The sequence below is a fragment of the Dendropsophus ebraccatus genome, chromosome 4 (assembly GCF_027789765.1).
Source record: "Dendropsophus ebraccatus isolate aDenEbr1 chromosome 4, aDenEbr1.pat, whole genome shotgun sequence".
In the NCBI taxonomy this organism is placed as follows: Eukaryota; Metazoa; Chordata; class Amphibia; order Anura; family Hylidae; genus Dendropsophus; species Dendropsophus ebraccatus.
In genome coordinates, this window is record NC_091457.1 from 61707623 (window position 1) to 61730801 (window position 23179).

At 44.2% G+C, this 23179-nt stretch overlaps 1 protein-coding gene across 3 annotated transcripts in view; it reads right to left on the reverse strand.

The window, feature by feature from the left end:
• The window catches only part of ADCY7 (adenylate cyclase 7), a 112696-nt gene that overhangs the window by 10636 nt on the left and 78881 nt on the right, over positions 1-23179 (reverse strand). For all 3 annotated transcript variants that reach the window (XM_069965939.1, XM_069965940.1, XM_069965941.1), the window contains 11 exons: positions 21470-21619; positions 18994-19139; positions 18758-18869; positions 16605-16732; positions 13642-13800; positions 13048-13180; positions 10280-10468; positions 9622-9665; positions 9128-9208; positions 8371-8443; positions 7542-7639 (listed from right to left, as the gene is read on the reverse strand). In XM_069965939.1, the coding sequence (XP_069822040.1) occupies positions 7542-7639; positions 8371-8443; positions 9128-9208; positions 9622-9665; positions 10280-10468; positions 13048-13180; positions 13642-13800; positions 16605-16732; positions 18758-18869; positions 18994-19139; positions 21470-21619 (1313 nt within the window). The remainder of the gene's footprint in view (positions 1-7541; positions 7640-8370; positions 8444-9127; positions 9209-9621; positions 9666-10279; positions 10469-13047; positions 13181-13641; positions 13801-16604; positions 16733-18757; positions 18870-18993; positions 19140-21469; positions 21620-23179) is intronic.

Here is a 23179-nt window from a genome sequence, read left to right on the forward strand (position 1 = left end):
CTGCTGTATACAAAGGTTTCTGTCACTGTCCTCCTGCACAGCTTGTGATTCTCACTTCCTGATTGGTCCATGCTGAACACACACCCCTTCCCCACTGCTGTCATGTGACCACACAGACCTCTGACAGCAGCCCTGCTTCTCTATTCTAGCCTGTTGTACAACGCAACTGCATTATGGGGATCTGCAGTTTGATCCTGTATCTACAGCTGCTGTTTTTTCAGGTTTATGCACTTACTATGCATTATACACCACATGCTGATTATTGTACAGTAACTTAAGACTAGAGATGAGCGAACTTTTCAAAAGTTCGTTCCGACCGGACTTCCGGATTTTTCCGGAAAGTTCGGTTTGACCGAATTTCGGATTTCTTCAGATTTCATAGCTTAAAGCATCTATATGATACGGGGGTAGTGTATTTGGTTGAATTTAGAGCTCTACATGACAGTAACATCATTATCTTTTCAATATCTCAAAGTCATTTTTTTCTTTAGACTTCAATATTCACCATTACAGGGTCTATGCAGGAAATTCACCATTACAGGGTCTATACAGGAAAAAGGTCACAAATGCAGTGAAGGAGCAGCAGTATTCATTGGAGGCCAGTGGAGGTCCAGCAATAGTCATTTGAGGCCAGTACAGGAGCAGCAGTAGTCAACATGGAGGCCAGGCAGGATCAGCAGTAGCCAACATGGAGGGCAGGCAGGAGCAGCAGTAGTCAACATGGAGGCCAGGCAGGAGCAGCAGTAGTCAACATGGAGGCCAATTAAGGCCCAGCAGTAGCCAACATGGAGGCAAGGGCAGGCACAGCAGTAGTCAGCAGTAGTCAACATGGATGCCAGTTAAGGCCAAGCAGTAGCCAACACGGAGGCAAGGGCAGGCACAGCAGTAGTCAACATGGATGCCAGTTAAGGCCCAGCAGTAGTCAACACGGATGCCAGTTAAGGCACAGCAGTAGTCAACATGGATGCTAGTTAAGGCCCAGCCGTAGCCAACATGGTGGCAAGGGCAGGCACACCAGTAGCCAACCTGGATGCCAGTTAAGGCCCAGCAGTAAGTAACAAGGAGGCAATGGCAGGTACAGCAGTAGCCAACATGGAGCCAAGGGCAGGAGCAACAGTAGTCAACATGGAGGCCAGGCAGGAGCAGCAATAGCCAACACAAAGCCAGTATAGGAGCAGCAGTAGTCAACATGGAGGCAAGGGCAGGAACACCAGTAGTCAACCTGGATGCCAGTTAAGGCCCAGCAGTAGCCAACATAGAGGCAAGGGCAGCCCCAGCAGTAGTCAACATGGATGCCAGTTAAGGCCCAGCAGTAGCCAACACGGAGGCAAGGGCAGGCACAGCAGTAGTCAACATGGATGCCAGTTAAGGCCCAGCAGTCGTCAACACGGATGCCAGTTAAGGCCCAGCAGTAGTCAACATGGATGCTAGTTAAGGCCCAGCAGTAGCCAACATGGAGCCAAGGGCAGGCACAGCAGCAGTCAACATGGATGCCAGTTAAGGCCCAGCAGTAGCCAACCTGGATGCCAGTTAAGGCCCAGCAGTAGGCAACAAGGAGGCAATGGCAGGTACAGCAGTAGCCAACATGGAGCCAAGGGCAGGCACAGCAGTAGTCAACATGGATGCCAGTTAAGGCCCAGCAGTAGCCAACCTGGATGCCAGTTAAGGCCCAGCAGTAGGCAACAAGGAGGCAATGGCAGGTACAGCAGTAGCCAACATGGATGCCAGTTAAGGCCCAGCAGTAGCCAACCTGGATGCCAGTTAAGGCCCAGCAGTAGGCAACAAGGAGGCAATGGCAGGTACAGCAGTAGCCAACATGGAGCCAAGGGCAGGAGCAACAGTAGTCAACATGGAGGCCAGGCAGGAGCAGCAGTAGCCAACACGAAGCCAGTATAGGAGCAGCAGTAGTCAACATGGAGGCAAGGGCAGGCACACCAGTAGTCAACCTGGATGCCAGTTAAGGCCCAGCAGTAGCCAACATAGAGGCAAGGGCAGGCCCAGCAGTAGTCAACATGGATGCCAGTTAAGGCCCAGCAGTAGCCAACATGGAGGCAAGGGCAGGCACAGCAGTAGTCAACATGGATGCCAGTTAAGGCCCAGCAGTAGCCAACCTGGATGCCAGTTAAGGCCCAGCAGTAGGCAACAAGGAGGCAATGGCAGGTACAGCAGTAGCCAACATGGAGCCAAGGGCAGGAGCAACAGTAGTCAACATGGAGGCCAGGCAGGAGCAGCAGTAGCCAACAGGGAGGCCAGTATAGGAGCAGCAGTAGTCAACATGGAGGCAAGGGCAGGAACACCAGTAGTCAACCTGGATGTCAGTTAAGGCCCAGCAGTAGCCAACATGGAGGCCAGTACAGGAGAAGCAGTAGTCAACATGGAGGCAAGGGCAGGCACAGCAGTATTCAACATGGTTGCCAGTTAAGGCACAGCAGTAGCCAACATGGAGGCAAGGGCAGGCACAGCAGTACTCAAGATGGAGGCCAGTGAAGACCCAGCAGTAGCCGATATGGAGGCCAGTGAAGGCCCAGCAGTAGCCAATATGGAGGCCAGTGAAGGCCCAGCAGTAGCCAATATGAAGGCCAGTGAAGGCCCAGCAGTAGCCAAGATGGAGGGCACGGCAGAAGCGGCAGTAGCCAACATGGAGGCCAGGGCAAGAGTGGCAGTAGCCAACATGGAGGCCAGGTCAGGAGCGGCAGTAGCCAACATGGAGGCCAGTGAAGGCCCAGCAGTAGCCAATATGGAGGCCAGTGAAGGCCCAGCAGTAGCCAAGATGGTGGCCAGTGAAGGCCCAGCAGTAGCCAAGATGGAGGCTAGGGAAGGAGTAGCAGTTGTAATGGGGTGACATGAGCAGCAGAAGCAGAATAATGACCATGTCCATGGACAGGCGAGAGGTAGCAGGGCAGCAGGAATGGTGCCAGGAATGACCAGTAAGGTCTAGTTCACATATAGGCCATAATAGATGCAGAAAAGGTCCTACATCTTGGTGACAACAGGACCAAATCCTACTCTGTGGTATCAGGAGCAGGTGTCACAAAGTCCTTATCTATCCATGTGGTGTTCATTTTGATGAAAGTCAGACGCTCCACACTATCACAGGACAATCTGGTTGTCCTGGGACTGACAATATGACCTGCTGCGCTGAAAACTCGCTCGGATGACACACTGCTGGCCGGACAGGAGAGTATGTCCAAAGCAAATTCAGTGAGTTGTGGCCAGACAACTAATTTTCCCACCCAGTAGTCCAGGGGTTCTGGCACGTTAGGTGGCAACATAGAGACCAAAAACACCTGGACTTGCTGTTTAAGGTGTGTCGCCATGTCCTGCTGCTGAGCTCCTGTTACCCCGACATATGGCTGCATGAAAGCGTGCATCATGGACATCAGGCTCAGACTGGTGCCGCTGCTCATGCCAACCAAGCTGCTAGAGGAGGATGTGGAGGAGGCAGCGCTGCTGGTGTGGCCCTGGTGGGAATGGCGTGAATGAGAGCGCCATGTTCCAAAGGCTGCCACTAACTGTGCACCCAGCTCCTCTCTATAATAATTCATTTTTTCCTCCCGTTGGGAAGGGTGAATGAATTCACACAGCTTGTTGCGATACCGTGGGTCCAGTAGTGTGGCCAGCCAGAACTTGTCCCGTTGACGAATCCTTTGCAAGCGTGGTTCAGCCCTAAAGCATATCAACATGCGCTTAGCCATTTCCACCAGGGAGTGGAAAGGAGTCCCTGCCTCTGTTTCCACACCATACTGCCAATGAGTACTGCCTCCATCCTCCTCATCGCCCTGAATATCCTCATCTGGCCCCCCTCTGGTCTGGCAGGAAGGCTCATCTCCTTCTCCTCCACCCGTCTCCCCTAAAAGTTCCTTCTCCTCCTCAACTTCCTCTCCCTCCTCTTCCGCCAAGCCTTCCTCCAGTGACCCAGGCTGCGACAGTGGCATCAGCTCCAGTACATGAAGCATGAGTATGATGGCGCTCAGTCTTGTGTCTTGCCCAATGACCAGAAAGGTGGCCTCCTCAAAGGGTCGTAGCAAGCGTCAGGTGTCACGTATGAGCTGCTACTCCCCGAGCTCCAGGTTACACAGGGGACTCGCCGTGTCCGCCTGCATCAAGAGGAAATCAGTCAAGGCCTTCCTCTGCTCATAGAGCCGGTCCAGCATGTGGAGGGTGGAGTTCCATCGCATGGCTACATCGCAAATGAGACGATGGTTGGGAAGACCATTCCTGCACTGCAGGTTGAGGAGGATGTGGTGAGAGCGACTTGAATGGCTGAAATGGTTACACAGCTTTCGAGCCATTGACAGCACAGTGCTCAGTGCCTCATACCTCCTCGACGCAGCGTGGAGAGAATGTTGCTCCCATTGTCACCACCGTCCCAACTTTAAGATGGCGTAGAGTCAGCCACGAGAGGATCTCCATTTTGAGCAGGCGGTGCAGCTCTTCCCCTGTGTGTCTCCTTTCACCCAGGCAGGCTAGATGCAGCACAGAGTGACACCTCCATGCTACACCCAAGTGGTACAAGGGAGGAACACTGGCGGTTGAGGAGATTTTGGACCTACTGGAGGAGGTGGAGGAGGACCGCGACACAGGAACCCTGCTGTGACAACGGGGTGGTGTCATCGCCCTTCCCTGGCCAAGTTGCTGGGGGTCCGCCGGCCATATTACATTTACCCACTGAGCAGTAATGGACATATACTGCCCTTGCCCGTAATTACAGCTCCAGATGTCTGTGGTTAAATGTCCATGTCTGCTCACTGAATGGCTCAGCGAGTCAGCAACCTTTTCGCGAACATAGCTATGCAAGTAGTGTCGACAACTTCCACCGTGGCTCCGAACACGACATCAGTTCACGGAAAGGTGCCGAGTCGACAACTTTGAACGGCAGAGCCTGGAGCACCAGCAACTTGGCCAGGTGGGCGTTCAGCTTGACTGCTGCGGGATTGCTGGGTGCATATGTCTGCCTCCGGTATAGGAACTCCATGATGACAGGCTGCCTACTGCTAGCAACACAGGGGCCACCAGCCGAAGAAGGGAGTGAAGACACACTCCCTTCCACAGAGGAGGTCTGACTTTGTGAAAGGCCCCCCTGATTACTGCTGCTTCCTGCTGCTGTTGACCGCGGCTCTGCTTGGGCCTGCTGTGACCCACTATCACCCCGTTTCTCCCAGGCGGAAAGGTGGTGGCGCTTCATATGGGCAGCCATGGCGCTGGTGCCAGGATGGCAACTCTTGCCTCTTTTAATGCACCTGTCGCACAGGTGACAGATGACCACATAGGTATCCTCTGGGCACACAGGCGAGGTGTAGAGTCTAGTACCGACAGGCTGCGAGGATGGGCGGGCGCTGCCGATACTAGGACCTGCAGTGAAGGAGGTTTCCCCAGTGGTCATCTGCTTGTCCCAGATACGCTTCCGACTTGTTAAATGACTACTGCTGCCTGTCTGCTTTTTAGTTGTGGCGGGCCTGCTGGCGGACGGATTCCCGGTTGACGAATCCGTCGAATAAGCCAAATCCTGCCGTGGATCCCATGTAACATCCGATGTACCTTTATCCTGTTCCAGAATGATGCTATCATCCTCATCAGGCTCCTGCCCAGCCCTCTCTCGTCTACTGCCTACTGCTCTCCTGCCAGGCCTAACATGGACCTGCTCTGATATTGTCTCCGACACAGCTATGCCCTGCACTTGATTGGATCCTGTCTCTTCCCCCACGTGTTCAGCAGTTTGCTGCTCATAGACGCCAACAGTTCCCTTGCAGGCGGCGGGTCAAAAGTTAGCGGGATGTTGCTGAGGATGTCAGATGGAGGATGTGGGGGAATTGCTGCGTGCCCGTGCCAAGTCAGGGTCGTGTCCGAGGAGGGTCCAAGTATAAAAATTGTCTATATTTATAGCCCTTTTTTTAAGACTTTTATGCTATACACCTGCATCAGGTATTTTTGTCTCTCAGGATAAGACGGATGTGATATACACACCAGAAATATAGGACTTGTATACACATCAGAAATATAGGACTTGTATATCTGTACAGCACGTTTTTGTTCTGTGCACCCTTTGCTGTCCTATGCCTAATCTATCTATCTTTCGCCCTCTCTATATTTCTCTCTCAATCACTAGATGTTTCTCCTCTCCGCTTTCCCAATCTTTCCTTTCCTACAATATCTCTGTAGTCTGTAGTACACAACAGCAGCAGCACCAGCAGTGTTTTGATAATCACGAGCTGTGTGCACTGCAGCCAGTAACAACCTCCTTCCTCTCACTGTGCAGACTGCATGGTGCAGTCATTTGACCGATCCTCTTAAAGAAATACAGACGTCACACAGGGGGTGGGCTAGTGCAAAATCCCTGCTGATTGGATGTGTTCCAGGCATCATGGGAAAGCGCTTTTCCCGCCCGGAACACTTCCTGCTTTTTTGGAAAAATCCAACCGGATCCCATACCGGCCGAACCTGTTCGCTCATCTCTACTTATAACATGACATATTCAGCTGTTTCTAAATGTTTGCTTAATTTGTTTTACATGTTATTCAGAATATAAAATTAATATTTTTGGGGTGTGGAACCAATGGTCTGCATTTCAATGATTTCTTATGGGGAATTTTGCTTTGTTTTTTTTTTATTACAAGCACAGTCCAGGAACGAATTACGCTCGTAATCCAAAGCAGGTATTTCAGTCACACTCATTGTAAACAGTTGCATGAAATCAAGCACACAATAATGCAAAGCCAAACATATGTTGTACAAAAGAGCTTGGTGGCTTTAAAGGGAAACAATCATCTGCCTGAGGGAGAGTGAGTTGGCCTCAATACCTTACAGCTGCCAGGCACAGGTCTCCTATGCTATGCTTGGCAGTCTCTAGAGGGGCAGTTAATCTTCATCTTAAATCGTCCATCCCATTGCCTGGGACGGGTCCCATTCCGCACTGCTCCGGTCCGCACTGCCCAGCTACTTCCAATCTGCTTCCTGGTCTCTGACGTGGGCTTGAGACGTGATGTTTCAAGCCCGGCCAGCCAGTCAGTGGCAGAGGCGGGGCATCGTTGGCCTCATCAACCTCCGCCGCCATAGCCAGAAAAGCCCCCTAGCCCAGAGTACCCCTTTAAGTTCCCAACGCACATGCCACTGCGGATTAAAGAGGAAGATTTAGAATTTGCCGCCCCATCAGATACTGCCAGGCACAGGGTCAGAGAGCTATGCCTAACAGCTGTAAGGTAGCTCCGGGAGAGTGAGAGCTATACCCGGCAGCTCAGTGAGGGAATTGGTTCCCTTTAGGCAGGTTAACCAGTATTAAAAAAAGAAAAGCCGATATCTTCCAGAAACAGCCCCACTGTGTTTGTAGTATTACCACAATCTGAGGGTGTTAGCAACTGTTTCTGGTAGAAAGCAGCCAATCTTTTTTTATATTGGATCACACGGTCATAGAATAAAATCTTTGTCAGTTAGTGATTTTTATTATTTGCAAGACCTGCCTGCTGTCAGATAAAACCTCTGTTATCGTAAATCCAGGTGTACCATTTATTATAAATAACATCAGTGTTAATACTGAGAACACTCACCTCGGCATTACCAAAATTTGAACTAAGAATATGCAAAGGAACACAACACTGGCACACATGAAGTAATTTCGGATCTTCGGAATTCGAAGTGTACGATACTAAAAGAGAAAAACATTTGCACTAAAATAATCATATGTTGAAAGAACATAGAAACTAGTTAGCATATTTCTTGAATATTCCTAGTGAGAAAGAATTTTTTAGTACAGTAAACAAAACATACCATTATGAGCGTATCATAGCAAGAGGCCAAATGCAAATGGACAAATTTACTAAAATATCATGGCAATCTACAGTACACTGTGAGAAACTAGGAGTTTTCACTAGTTAACCTTTGTAGTCTAACAAAATAGAATATATAAACATGGTTTGTTCTCTTCATAATGGTTAAGTAACATAACTAGTAATTTTTATTGTCCCGGTACCATATTATTCTCTTTTTATACCTTTAACAATTTAATGTACAAGTTTTATAGCATCTTGTTTGTATATCTTCCTTCATGTATACAATACATTTGTTATTGCTTTTTTAACCCCCAAAAAACTTAATAAAAATTATTGAACCTGAAAGAGCATAGAAAACGTGTTGCTATTGGCACATCTACTTGACCAAGCGGGCCTTGGTCTGCTAAATTAGAATACAGTACTGCAGTGCAAAACAAACAACTCTGTGCCCATAACTGGTGACACATGTCCTTTACAGGGTCAAAGGACAGCTCTTAAGTGTGCAGTCTGTACACAATTCACCCCCTGCCCCTCCTCTTTCCCTTTATGATTATAATTATTCTTTGTGCAATGCATAAATTAAATAGAATATAAAATGGTTCCCTACCTCTCTTTCCAGGCCATCACCGGTGAAAAAAAGCAGGAATGCATAAAAGTCATCAGATTTTCCACACCAGGGCCTAATAGAAAGAAAGGACAGACAAAAATGGATACATCCAAATATGAAATGCAAAAACAAAATGCTTTACACTCTGCACAGATAGAATGATTAACTAGCTAATCTCCCAATGCAGTAGATATTTCAGGTTCTTTTGCTTTATGGTATATATTCACACACAGCACATTTCTTGCAGAAATGTCATCAGAATGGGGCTTGCAGGGATCTATGTGCTTGTAACTGAAATGGCCTGTGTTACGGACTCTTTTAGACACTGGCAAAATTAGACAGCTAAACCACTACACAATGAATGCAAACTGAGCCTGACAGACGCCAACGACTGTGGGGCCGTGAGGTTTCTTGCTCATGTCTGTTATTTTGAAGGATTCTGACAGACCCCCCCACACACACACACACCAAAAAAAAAACAAAAAACCTTTATGCATATACAATTTTTCTTGTTCTGTTGTTTGAATGGATACTGTGATAAAAACCTCGAATGGAGCCGCTAATGGAGATGTAAAGGAACTCTAAAAGAAAAAACTGTCCCATAGCAACCAACCGCAGCACAGCTCTCCTTTCTTATAGTAATATTAGCTGTGCTTTGTTGCTACAGGGAACAAAGCCCAGGTTGTATATATTCTTAACAGGTGCTAGAACTATTTTTTGTTAAAAAAATAAAATAAAATAAAATAAATGGACTTACTTAACTGAACTTAGCCCATCGATTGTGTTTAGCATTCTGTCATGAAGCTCTTCCTCTTGGTTCCGTTTTTGTGATACGGTCCTGAATAAAGAACAATCAAAAGCTGTTCTATAAATATGTATTTGCTCTTATGAGCTCATGACAAAGCTTGGGTCGCTGCTGTAATACCTATCTATAAGTGTAATGTGTCTATTGTATCTATTGTGTACATCAGGGTCAGCCTTTTCTTTCCTTATCCAGCCTGGTTGCCTGGATATGATTACACTGTTCCCGGCCTGGGCAAAGACAGATGAGGTCAGCCTGCTGGTCACCTGTTAATGCTGACATGGACTATGTATAGTATGCTTCTGTGCCCACCTATCCATGAGAACTATATTGTTTATGGAAGTAAAATCTCAAATTATATTTATTTATTTTTTTCTAACTCTGGATCTACAAGGTTAGAAATAAGAAAATTATGTTGATGACAAAAATTTGATTTGAAATCTCCATACCTTTCTGTGTTAGCCTGGCGCCCCATACTCTGCAGTGCTATTTCCTAGAAAAGCAAATATAAGAACGTTAAATAGTTTTTTAGGTCACCAGTGATAGAAGATAGACTCCTGCTCACTGTGGTTGTGCTGGTAAAGAGAAATGCAGGAACCCAGACCCCCTGTGCCAATGAGAGATTGCTGGGGGTCCTACCTGACATTTACTGCATATTCTGTGACAAAAGGTAGTCCAGATTTCTTGGGTGTCACTACTGATAGAAGTTGTCAATAACCAAGGGTAGACTATCACTTTGTGATGGTTCAGGCTGACAAAATGACAACTCATGCAGCATATTTTTTACTCTCTTTAATGCACCATGTTCCCCTGCTCAATAGGATTTAGTGAGTGCAGCATCTTACTAGTTATAGGAGTGTGATATTCAGAGTACACTTTTTATAATTTATGTAACAAGTGTGTCCCTGAAAGGGGAAAGGAGACTGAGCATCACATAACTGCACCTTAGCTCACTCATGAACATCCCAATAATTTCTGATATCATTTTAGATGATCTGTCCCAGATACTAAACACTACTCCACAATAAATGCACAAAAGTATATATATAGTGCATCAAAAATTCTAATAAATGCTTGTAAAGTGCAATATTACAGAAAGCTACGTACCCGTTTTGGCTTTCCATTTGTAACTGGTGTGACAGTGGTTGAGGGCTCACTTGTGTCAAGATGAGAGAACGGTCTTGCTGCTCCCCATGATTCTAGATATCTAGTCATCCTGACTGATGGTCGAACCTTCAAGCCATCATTTACCCGAGCCCTAGATATGTGGTGGTTCTGGATCGAACGTTGCTTTGACTAAACATTAATAGAAAACAAAATGCACTCTCATTAAACTGACCTTGAATACCAGTGGTTTGTTATTTTTATTTTGGTCAGATAATTTTTTGTGTTTAATTTGTTTTATATAGCCTAAAAAAAAAAAAATTTATACAAGGAATAGAATTCACATGGAAAATCAGCACCAACTCCGCCATATAATACTTGTAACTGTACAATAATAGTGATATGCCTTATTGATATAGGTTCATTTGCACCCATGTCTGTGTAAAGATTATTCCATGCATACTGTAAGTCATAAAATAACTCAATAATAGGGGGTCACCCACTCTATAGGCCAGAAAGGAAAGCTGATCTGAATGTTCCTGTTACCATTCCAGTGAAAACAAGTCTTTCTTGCATTACTAAGACAGCCATTTAGATGCCACTGTAGAGAAACCTCATAGACGTGCTGACTTCAGGTACTCAGGTTGTCAGAAAAGGTGTTGCCTTTAATAAAACCATTCTTTGGTTCTGATGAGCCATTCAAATTACTTCACAATCATGCCATGTCTTTATGGATCTTGCTTTGTGGCCAGAATGGTCATGGTGAAACTGTGCAGGGTACCACAACCTGAAAAGCATTCATTGTCAGAAATGTCTTTTTATGCTTTACCATTGACAGGACATTTCACTGAAAATAGGGTATCAAGCCTGAACCCTTAAAGTGACTCTGTACCCACAATCTCACGGGGCTGTAAGTTTAAAAGTTGTTTTTTAAGACAATAACTGCATCACCTGCCAAACGGACCCCAGGATAGATCTTGGATTAATAGCAGCTATCCGAAGATACAAGTGGTTTGGGGGGGGTCAGATTGTGGGTACAGAGTCGCTTTAAAAACTGTTCCAAACCATTTTCAATCTTCGCCAAATGTTACAATATTCAACAGGCACTCTGGTAGGTAACGGTTCTTGTGCTAATATGCCTTCCAGAGACATCTTGGTATTGAGTCATGCAAAGTTGGGTAGGTAATTTTTACATACCACACTTGCTATTTGTGGTTGGTGAGATGTGTGGTGGTACCACATCATAGGCCTAGTTGCTGTTCTTCCTAGACACTTAGGCCTGGATTTAAGTGTGTAAAATAAAACTAGGCCCAGCCCATGATTTTCAGGCAGTCCTTGTGCTGAATTCACCTTTTCCGGGCAGCAGGATTCAAATGCTGATCGTTTGGATTTAGGCAAACCCAAACTTACTGTAAGTGCGCTCATGTGTCAAAAAATAGCTGTGGACCACAGAGGGGACTTTCAAGAGCTCAACAACAATAGCAAGACATAAACTCCCCTTATCAAAACTCTGAAGGGTTAATCTAACAAAATCTTTCAGGTTTATACAAATCTTTTAAAATGACTGCACTCTTCAATATAACCCATACACCTACCAATGTTAGTCTATGGAGAACTTAGTTAAGATGTATAAGCCAAAAAGACAGAAATGGCTGCACATCGCACCCATGGCTGACACGAAAGCTTATTCAGCTACATTTAAAACCAACATCAGAAGTTAGTATATAATTTGGCCAAACCATATTGCATATTGATACATGAGGCAATATGGTTTGGCCAAATTATATACTAACTTCTGATGTTGGTTTTAAATGTAGCTGAATAAGCTTTCGTGTCAGCCATGGGTGCGATGTGCAGCCATTTCTGTCTTTTTGGCTTGTGCATATTTTATGTATTCTGTCCCTTTTTTCATTGTGGCTAGCACTCGTGCTTTGTAAGACCCATGTGATCCAAATTAGCAGGAAGCACCTGTGTACATAAGGGGAGGATCTCCTAGTATTCTCCCATTCTACCTGCAGAGGAATGGAGAGAGGTAAGAGCTTGTTCACACTTGTGTTGCTTGGCGTCCACTTTTTCCGCCGGTGGCACCTGCGGGGTCTGGGGGGGCCCTTTAGGGTCTGGTCCTGTGACAATGGGGTTGCAGGGCCATTCCGTGGCCCCCCCTTCTCTGCTTGCGCACGCTTTGCAGGGATTGTGGTCGCTGACCGGCACAGTGATGTTTTTTTGGTTAGGGACTCATGTGTATCAGAAGACCTGCACGTGGTACATGAGGCAATATGGTTTGGCCAAATTATATACTAACTTCTGATGTTGGTTTTAAATGTAGCTGAATAAGCTTTCGTGTCAGCCATGGGTGCGATGTGCAGCCATTTCTGTCTTTTTGGCTTGTGCATTAGTTAAGATGTATGTCCACATATTTTTGGCCAACAAGTGTACATGTAACATATTTAAATAAAAAACAGAACACAAAAACAAAGTATACATAATCTGAGGTTATTTGGCAAAAAGGTCAGAAACAACACAAGAAAATATTACTTTACTGAAAGAGTAGTAGATGCTTAGAACAAACTTCCAGCAGATGTGGTTAGTAAATCTACAATAACTGAATTTAAAAGATGCCTGGGATAAACATATATCTATCCTAAGATAATTAGAAAGAAAACACTAATAAGGCTGACTTGATGGACCAAGTGGTCTTTTTCTGCCGACAAGCTTCAAAAGCTAAAAACAAAATCATAGTTCATTACTTCATACATTAATATCACACTCACTCTTGGATCAATTATAAGGTAGGTTTTAATATTCATTTCTTTCAGGTATGGATCTCTGAGTTCCCCGTGTCCATCTTCAACATTGTAGGCTCCATTTAAGTGCTTCAGTGTTGCTTCTGTGATGTGAACTCGGCTAAGCAATGTGAAAAAAATAAAAGTAAAGAAATAAAATAAATAATTTCAGGTAGGAAAAAATAAATTAAAAAAACCCTTATAGTGCACAACTAAAGGACCTTTGCTAATTTTGATATAAAGTGGCCAACCCCTTTAATCGTGCCCTGGACTGAACTCTGAACAGAGGCCCATCCAATTTGTGGAGCAACTCATGCTGCCTGGATTCAGCGGCTCTAACATTAGACGGATTTCCTCTCTGTAGAGAGACCAGACTACGGTAAGTTTCATTCACTGTCCCGCTGGTCTGAAACATGGGTGAAGAAACATACAGCTAAAGTTTTTGGATACGCATCTTCATGGCATGATAAATAACATAAAACTCCTATTCATCCTGATATACAGTAGTATTGTTGCACACAAATAAATCCTCAATCAAAATTTTAATAATGCTGAAAGCAACAGAATTAAGCACAATCTTACCCTGGTACTCCAGCAGATTCCATGCGATTGGCTAAGGAGACATCATGTGACCAAACATCAAATTGCCACTTCCGCAGTCCAATCACCCCACAGAGAACATTACCAGAATGCACTCCAACCCTCATGTTGATATCCGCTCCCGTCGCTTCTCTCACCTGTCTTTTGAAATACAGTATCCAACAATGACATGGCTTCCTCCAACACTTAAAAAAAAAACGTTCTAACAGTTGTCTCTATAACAGCTTGGCAATATACAACCATGTATAAGTACATGCACAGATACATATGAGATTGGACTGTTTAAAAATTTTTTTATAATAATAATATTTGGCTTAGGTGCATAAATGAACTGTGTTTGGCATTACAGCTCTGAATTGATCACTTTTGACAATCCTTTTTTGCTTAAGTCCATTAATAATAAGCAGATCACAGGTAAACTCAATGATGGAACTGTGGTGTCCCACCACGGGTGTTGCTATTGGTTACACCCTTCGCATAAGCCTGTACTTATTGTAAGTAAGTAGTGATAAAGTTTCGCCCCTAGATGTCGCTATTATAGGTATATGCACTTAATTGCTGCACGGCTGAAGGATGGAAAGGGTTATTGTTTATTTGTGTGTCACATGGATCTTTAAACCTATAGGAATATCTTCTTCTTCTGTTCTACCATCTCTCACTTTACTTCTTCTTATGCATTCTTCACCCACTCACAGCGCACTTTAGATATGCTGGGAATAGGAAGTCACATGGGTAGAGGAAGTGTAGAGAAGTCTTAGTCAGGTTCCCGTGCAGTGAGTAAGCAAGACAAGACACAGCTAACAGTTTCTCCTCAAGCAGCTCTATACAACACTATGCAGTCTTAAACCCTCTTACAGGAGAGGATACGTCAGAGATAATCTCAACCCACGCCATGGACTTGGAGAGTCACAGTGCAGAACAATATCTACACAGACAGCAAAAAGCTAGGAACTGATCCGGATAGAGCAAAGTTGCTAAGAGCCTAGGAACTTTATCTTGCAGCGCGTTTGTCAGTAGGGAACCCTCAGCATTCCGCTCATCCCAGGTAATGGGGTCTGGGGCTTTGGTCACCCTCATAGGACAGGTCACCCGACACTGGTGAGCAAAAGGTGGCGTGAAGACCCAAAGGTCAAAACACAGGCACAAGTATTCTCTTCTTCTAAAATATTCTTCTATCTCTTCCTCCAACATCCCGGCAGAGCACAGTACTACTTGGGTTGGGACTCTAACGACATCCTCCTCTCTGCTCCTCTGATTTCTTGTATCTTTCAACACGCAACTCAGTCGGCACGACTGTACTCCTCGCTACACTCCTTTCACAGATCTGGATGTGTTACATCAAGTGTCACATATTCTGTCAATGCACAGCTGTATGTTCTGCTGCACCTCAGTACTTTCCGAATAAACAAGAGATTATTTATGATAAAGAGACTCTGATTATTCAACCCACACCAACACAGTATATACACACTCCCTGGGACATTTCCCCTTACTGTGGGTGGCAGTACCAATAGTCCTGGAAGGTCACTACACGACTCCAGACCACCATGACTACACTAACCCAAGGGACCCCTCAGCAGCCCGGCAGGTCATTGACCACAGGGGAACAAGTTACAACCGTCCCTTTAAACAAAAAGCAGGTGTGCCACCATACCTGTGTGCCCAACTGGCACTCGCGTCACAACACAACATCACTGGGCTCGACTGTATCTCCGCCAACCACCACAGGAGTGGCGTCACACCCTACCATCTAACAAGTGATCTGCCGTTCCTCCGCCAAAGCACAGTGGGGGCTCACCACAGACCCTCCTGTTGTCAGCTATATAATCTTAATCATAACTCTCACAGAGGTAAATGAAGAAAGCCAAGTATGCATGCAACACCTCTTCTTTAAAGGGAACCTGTCACCCCCCGTACCGGGGTGACAGGCTCCCGACCCCCCGTTAGAGACCCCTATACTTACCTCATCCCGCCGGGTCCCGCTTCTGGATGCGGTCGGGTCCCGGAGATCTCAGCCGCTGCAGCCCGGCGCGCGCGCTGACAGATGAGTCCAACGCTCATAGAGAATGACGGGAGAGTCCAGCGCTCCGTCATTCTCTATGAGCGTTGGACTCATCTGTCAGCGCGCGCGCCGGGCTGCAGCGGCTGAGATCTCCGGGACCCGACCGCATCCAGAAGCGGGACCCGGCGGGATGAGGTAAGTATAGGGGTCTCTAACGGGGGGTCGGGAGCCTGTCACCCCGTCACCGGGGGTGACAGGTTCCCTTTAAATCTGTCTGGGCCCAGTATATGTCTCATGAGGTACAGGACCCCCATTTTCTATATAAGTGCAAGTCCAAAAGGTCAGTCCACATCTGGCAGACATTTATAACATAGCCTGTGAATATACCACAAAGGCTCGTGTTGGGAATACCCCCTTTAAAGGGGTTATCCAGGGCTACAAAAACATGGCTACTCTCTTCCAAAGACAGCACCACTCTTGTCTCCAGTTTAGGTGTGGTTTGCGATTTTAAGCTCCATTCACTTCAATGGAACAGAATTACAAAACCAACACCCAAACTGGAGATAAGATTGGTGCTGTCTCTGGAAGAAAGTGGACAGGATACAAAATACCAATTAAAATTAATGGGCACAACATGGTATCAGGTAACTCCTCTATGAAATTGTTTTTTCAGAATTATAAAAAGCACATCTACTTTCTTGCAAAAACAGCACTACCCCTGTGCTCTGGTTGTGTGTGATATTACACTTCAGGCTCCATTAACTTCAATGGAACTGAACAGCACAATTACATCAAAACGGGGGACATGATTGGTGCTGTTTCTGGAGGAAAGCATCCATGTTTTGCTTAGCCTGGAAAACAATGTTAACTCAGAATGTCCAAGCAGAGTATTTAAAGTGGGATTTCTAAACAAGACTGCACCTTCAAGTCAATACATACGTACTTTATTGCTTCACACATATCCAGTCCCATTTTGACACAGTTCTTTGCATTGTTGGGTAAAGACACGGGAAGTCCAGAGACGCAGTAATAGCAATCTCCTAAAATCTTAATCCTCATGCATTCATTTTCCTAGATAGGCAATAAACACAGAATGTCAATTAAATGATGCTATTAGAAGGGTTGCCAGTAATCTGAAAAATTGGCTTAAAAGACGGATATTGACATAAAATGCTCTGTGTTGGTCTGTGTTTACTTGTCTGATTGCTGAGGCCAATCATTGCCTGCACATATCACATGGGTATAAGAGCACATCATTGCCACAAGCAAGCAAAGATCAGCATGGACCAATAAAGCAGTGGTGCAGCGCAGCCAGGGAATTCATCAGAAGAGCAATTGAGGTTTTGCTATTTTCAACCATTTACCCCCTTTGGCTTTTGGAAGAAATACAAAAAGTATAAAAATAAATTACTGGTAAAGACATGGAAGACATGGAAGTATAACGTTAAATTCCTTGAAGCAAATTCAATAACTGTATTTATATCTGGAAGTGGTTAGATAGGGGCCTTATGAAAGCTGGAATATCTGAAATTTTTTTTTGTATTGTATTTACCAAAATTCATGCATTTTGGGCTAAAAAGCATGTGGGTTTTATATAGCCAACTGGCTTATGTTTATCCCAGAGCATAGCCAGCAGTTCCCTGGTGTTCAGTCTGACAGCCTGATCTCCTGCCACTCCTGCCCTCCATGATCAAGGCTGATCATGGACAGGATTTGGCAGCTTGACAGGAATACATAAAAACTACAGAAGGCAAATGGCTGAAAAACCTTAATAAAACATGTATTTTAGTAATGATGCCCCTAAAGTTAGCCATATACACCTTCAATAATATTCAATTGTCTCAAGATGTACTCTTTATAAATCCATATAAATGCTAATTGCTACTTGAAGAAATAGGGTGGGATTTATCAAACATGGTGTAAAGTGAAACTTGTTCAGTTACCCCTAGCAACCAATCAGATTCCACCTTTCATTTTCCAAAGAATCTGTGAGGAATGAACGGTGGAATCTGATTGGTTGCTAGGGGCAACTGAGACAGTGTCACTTTACACCATATTTGATAAATCCCCCCCATAGTGTCTTGATGCTTAGGGAGAAGTTAGCTTTAAGAGACATAATTAATGGGAAAATCTTCCTAGACCTATGGGCTTTTATCTTGGGGATTATTTTCTCTGTTCCCTGAAGTCTCACAATATTGGTAATTTACATGACAGCAGTAACCTACTCCTTATCCATTCTGGGTTGTATAGTTCCTTAACTATAGTAAATAAAAATTAAGTTTTAGGAATTTTTTAAATATTGTTTCCTTTTATTTTTTTTATCAGAGCAGTGTAATGCCTGGTTACAACCAACAGAGGTCAGCAAGTAGCAAGGAAAAAAAGTTAAAAGGCAGAACAGGATTTGGCTTGTATTGATGTGTATTGAAAGTGTGAATGTATGAAAGATTGTCATACTGTATAACCAGATGAAATGCAAAGGAAAAAATATTGATTTTTCTATGATCAGACCAAAAACTATCATGGATGCCTTTTAGGCTCCTTTTAGACTGAGTTTTTGCAGTCTGCAGTGAAGGTATGCTCTGGGGGATGTCTGACCTATGTCTATGAAAAACACAGGGCTCTATGGAATAATCCACTCCATCTCCTTCCAAAAAATAACAGAAACCCCGATGAAAACCACCCGAATAGGCCAAAATGACACTCTTTTGGCTTTGTTGGTGATGGGCGGTAGGGGGGATGGTCTGTGGATATGTCTTTTGTAGATATATATTAAAAAAAATAATCAGATCCATCACATACAATCATTATCAAACCTTGTATTTTGTGATCCAATCATGATATCATTAAGAACATTAGAATAAAAAAAAAATTAAAATCTTTAAAGCAAAGACTGCTCCGCGTAAACCTATGAAATTTCCTAGAAGTGAACGATGTATATGCCAGTAGAGCAGTAATAACACTTACCCTATGTGAGTGTCATAAATGGCACACAAATATTAACAGAAGCATCATAAACCTAAAATGGTCAGCCTAACAAACACTGATGGTCTACTATCAATGGCCAACTTTAATTGAAGCCAGAATCTCCATTCTCACCTTGGCTATCTGGTCAAACTTTCCAAACAGCTCATTCAGCATGACCACAAGTTCTTTTGGTGAACAGTCGCTGGCAAGTCGAGTGAAACCTACAATATCTGCATACAGAATACTGCAGGGGATAAAGGGGATAAAGAAAAAACTGAGTTAGTCAATAGACTGTACTGATCAAGATATATCTGTTGTATAATTCAAGGACTTCAGGGATTATAAACAGGCACTGCGGTACCACTCACCTGACATTTTGATGTCGCTTTACATATAAGCTATGGAAGTTCTTGTCTGGTTGGCGATTGTCATTGGTTTCCTTTAGTCTGTCCTGAATGGCCAACTTCATCTCCATTGAAATATAGACAGGCAGTACGGATAACAGAAGACTCTCCTGGTAAGGGTGCCAGGTATGGGAGTTACATGGAGTAATGTTCAATTTATATTTATTACTGAGAGAAAAAAGGTAAAGGAAGTAAATAGGAAAAGGGAGTAGAGAAGATAAAAGAATGAGAAAGAATTAGAGAAGAAAAGGATAGAACACTTTCTCATGTGCATGTTTATAAACAAGTTTATGAGGCAGTAAAGGGAGACTAGTTGTCAGCCAAAAGCTATTTTATGTGTATGGTGAGCCATAGAGATACCACCTGAATGACTAATCCCTCACCTGCAGAAGTGAAACAATGGAGCCAATAAGAGCCTGGCATAGCGAGGTAAGCTGCCCATACACAATAAATAATTTTTCTGCCGGCACATTACCCTAGCAGAAGGAAGGGGCCCCATTAGCTCCCCTCCCCTGCACGGGAGATGGAAAATTCTTAGGGGTGCAAAGTTTTGCACCCCCAAAGAATGTGTATTGTGTGTAGTGATGCATACAATGTACGTATCACCACTTACCGCTGTACAGGGGCAGGGAGTCCAGCAGTAAACTGGAATCCTTGCTCTTCTACATACATTTCATAGCGTGCCTGCTTCTGTACTCTAGAATGGTGCAAGCGTTCTGCTGTGGGCCTCACACAATGACGACATTTCATCGCATACCGAATGCAGAAGATGATATGCACCACAGACTGACCCAGAGCGTGGGAGGAATAAGAAGAGCAACCAGCTGCAGAGCTATAGAATTCGTGGGACCTACTGGGGGCATCTACTTAACAGGGGGGGGGGGGGTGATTACCTGCAAAAGGCATTTATCTAAATTTGTAGGAGGTTGTAGGTTTAACTATTTGCTGGGGCAATCTACTTAAAGGGGTTGTCCGGCGAAAAAAAATTATTCACAGAATAACACACATTACAAAGTTATACAACTTTGTAATGTATGTTATGTCTGTGAATGGCCCCCTTCCCCGTGTTTCCCCCCACCCACGCTAGACCCGGAAGTGTGGTGCATTATACTCACCGCATGTCGTGTCGTCCACGGTCTCCGATCGTCAGCAGTGACGTCTTCTTCGGGAGCTTGGCGGATCTTCCCGAGTGCCGGCCACCCTCTGCAGCGTCATCCGAAGCTCAGCCGCGATTGGCTGAGCATAACTGTGCTCAGCCAATCGCGGCTGAGCGGCTGATGACGCGGCCACGTCATCAGCTGCTCAGCCGCGATTGGCTGAGCACAGTTATGCTCAGCCAATCGCGGCTGAGCTTCGGATGACGCTGCAGAGGGCGGCCGGCACTCGGGAAGATCCGCCAAGCTCCCGAAGAAGACGTCACTGCTGACGATCGGAGACCGTGGTCGGCACGCGACAGGTAATGTATAGCGCACCGCACTTCCGGGTACACGGGTGGGGGTGGTGGGACACGGGGAAGGGGGCCATTCACAGACATAACATACATTACAAAGTTGTATAACTTTGTAATGTGTGTTATTCTGTGAATAATTTTTTTTCGCCGGACAACCCCTTTAATTGGGGGAGGAGTAAACTACCTACTGGGGGCATCTACTTAAAGGGGCAGAAATATTTTTCTTATATAGTTATATAGATTTGTAAATTTACTAATATTAAAAAAATCTCAGGTCCTCCAGTACTTAGCAGCTGTTGTATGTCCTGCAAAAAGTGGTGTTTTCTTTCCAGTCTGACACGGTGCTCTCTGCTGACATTTCTGTCCATGTCAGGAACTGTCCAGAGCAGCAGCAAATCCCCATAGAAATCCTTTCCTGCTCTGGGCAGGTTCTGTCTCGGACAGAGGTGGCAACAGAGAGCACCGTGTCAGACTGGAGAGAATTCACCACTTTCTGCAGGACACAAAGCAACTGGTAAGCACTGGAAGATTTAAGATTTCTAAATATAAATACATTACAAATAAGTACTTTCTGACACCAAATTTTTGCCAGACTACCCCTTTAATTGGGGAGGGGTTAACTTGTTCTCTGTTTATAGTCTGTTCCTGGCTTTGGCTTAAAAAATCTGTCAGATAAATCTGTCTGTGTAAATGCACCATAAGGGCAACCACCTAGTGGGGAGTTAGCCCATCCAATTCCATGTTTCTGTGAGTTCTATCTATTCCCTCATTATCTGTCAACAACACTTTGTATTAAAAAGGTGAAAACATGGTCCAGTTGAGCACTTTGTGCCATTAGCAGAACGAACTATAGATTAATATTCTTATTGCATGGAAACTTGACCAGACCTGATTTTGTGTGACAGATTTGTCTTAAGTGGGATTGTCTTCTTAAAAGTAGAGTTTCATTTGTATATCCTAAATTACATGTTATAGCCAATGATTTTTTACCTGCTGCCTCTTTTGCATCTCCAGCTTCATCTTTACTCGAATGCATTTGACTGTGTAGCTGTACAAGTCCCTGGAGGCGTCCTGCATATGGTATTTGTGAAATGCTCCCATAAGATTCCCACAGAGGAATATAATGGCATTTGCAATCAGCTGGTAGATACAAAAAATGTCATCTGTTACTCAGCTAAAACTACAACACATACCAAGTAAATTATTGTTATTCAACATGAAAATCTGCAATCTGTATAATTACAGAAAGTGGGTCAGCACTAGTCTGTAGGAAGTATAATGGAGCTGGCACCCAGTCTGCTGTGAACGCTGATGCTTTAAACAATTCTTGGAAGTTCTTGGCATCACTAGTAGTGGACCCTCAGACTGCTAACAAGATTGTCTGAGATTTTAACTAGGGTTTCTTTTCAGGACATGGGCTGAGTAAAAGATGGTGGAATTAGAGTAGTACATACATTTGAATAATATTCTATGGCACATAAATGTTGAACACCCTTCAACAGGCAATACACCCCGACATCCTCTACCGACAGGCAAAGCGCAACCACAATTTTAGCAACCCCTACAGAGAAAACACTACCACCATTTTGTAACTATATCAAAAACTCCCTAAACTTCCCTAACCTGTGCTGTGGATAATAAGTTATTGCTATAGAAACATTTATAAATAGATATTTATTATATATGTGCAGTGTTAGGTACTTAAATTAATATTCTGTAGACTCCAAAGCATTATTTGGCCATTCCAAGCTAATTAATTAAAGTCGATTGGCTGAGAGGTGTAAATATCAACTTCAGTAAATTTTCTAAAAGAAGAAAAAACTAAAAAGAAAACAAAATAAAACACAAACATCACTCCCCCGTTAAACTATATGTCAATGCCAATGTCAGTCAGCGGCCATTAGACAGGGGGAGCAGTGCGGCACAACATTTGTTCTCCTTGGCATCCAGAGAATAGTTGCCTTACAAGTTATAAGATATAAGTAATGCATGATTGTCATCAGCTTCTTGGTCACTAGTTTATACGGTCCTCAAGTAGGACAGCACAAACCTAGTGACAGATTCCCTTTAAAGCTGAGCGGATGTAAGCAGTGTAGTCTCTGCCCTTTCAATGTGATGAATCTCATGCATGACCATGTCTTAAACAAAAGTATAGTTGCTATTGGTTGAGGTCCAACCAGAGCACCTTGGGGCAATTCTGACACACACATATTTATTTATTTTATTGTTTGTTTGTTTGTATTTTTGCATCTTGGTATTCTTTCAGTTTATCAGAAAAACCTGGAGGGGGGTATTTTAATTCTAGGCGACATCTCTTAGCACTAGTTTCAATTAATATTTTATTATTAATGATCCTTGTATGTGGTTATTAAAAATGTAAAATCCCCTATCACCTCATCTGCAAATGACATATATAAACTACAAACAATATGAAATTCACTTTCTTCACTCAACATTCCACAGGAGGGCATAATAATAACAAAGACTCTCTATAGAGGAAGCAAAGAAAGTTCACCCATGGTGTCAGTTGTAATTAGTTTTCTAGATTTCACCCCATTCCCTTAAGTTTAATCATAGGCTTTCCTAATATTGTATCATTCACAGTGAATTGGCTGCCAGTATATATCAGACAGTACTCTGTGAACAGATTAGCAAAGCTACATCTAGAAGTCTAGAGCTCTTCGCCAGCTCTTTTCAAAA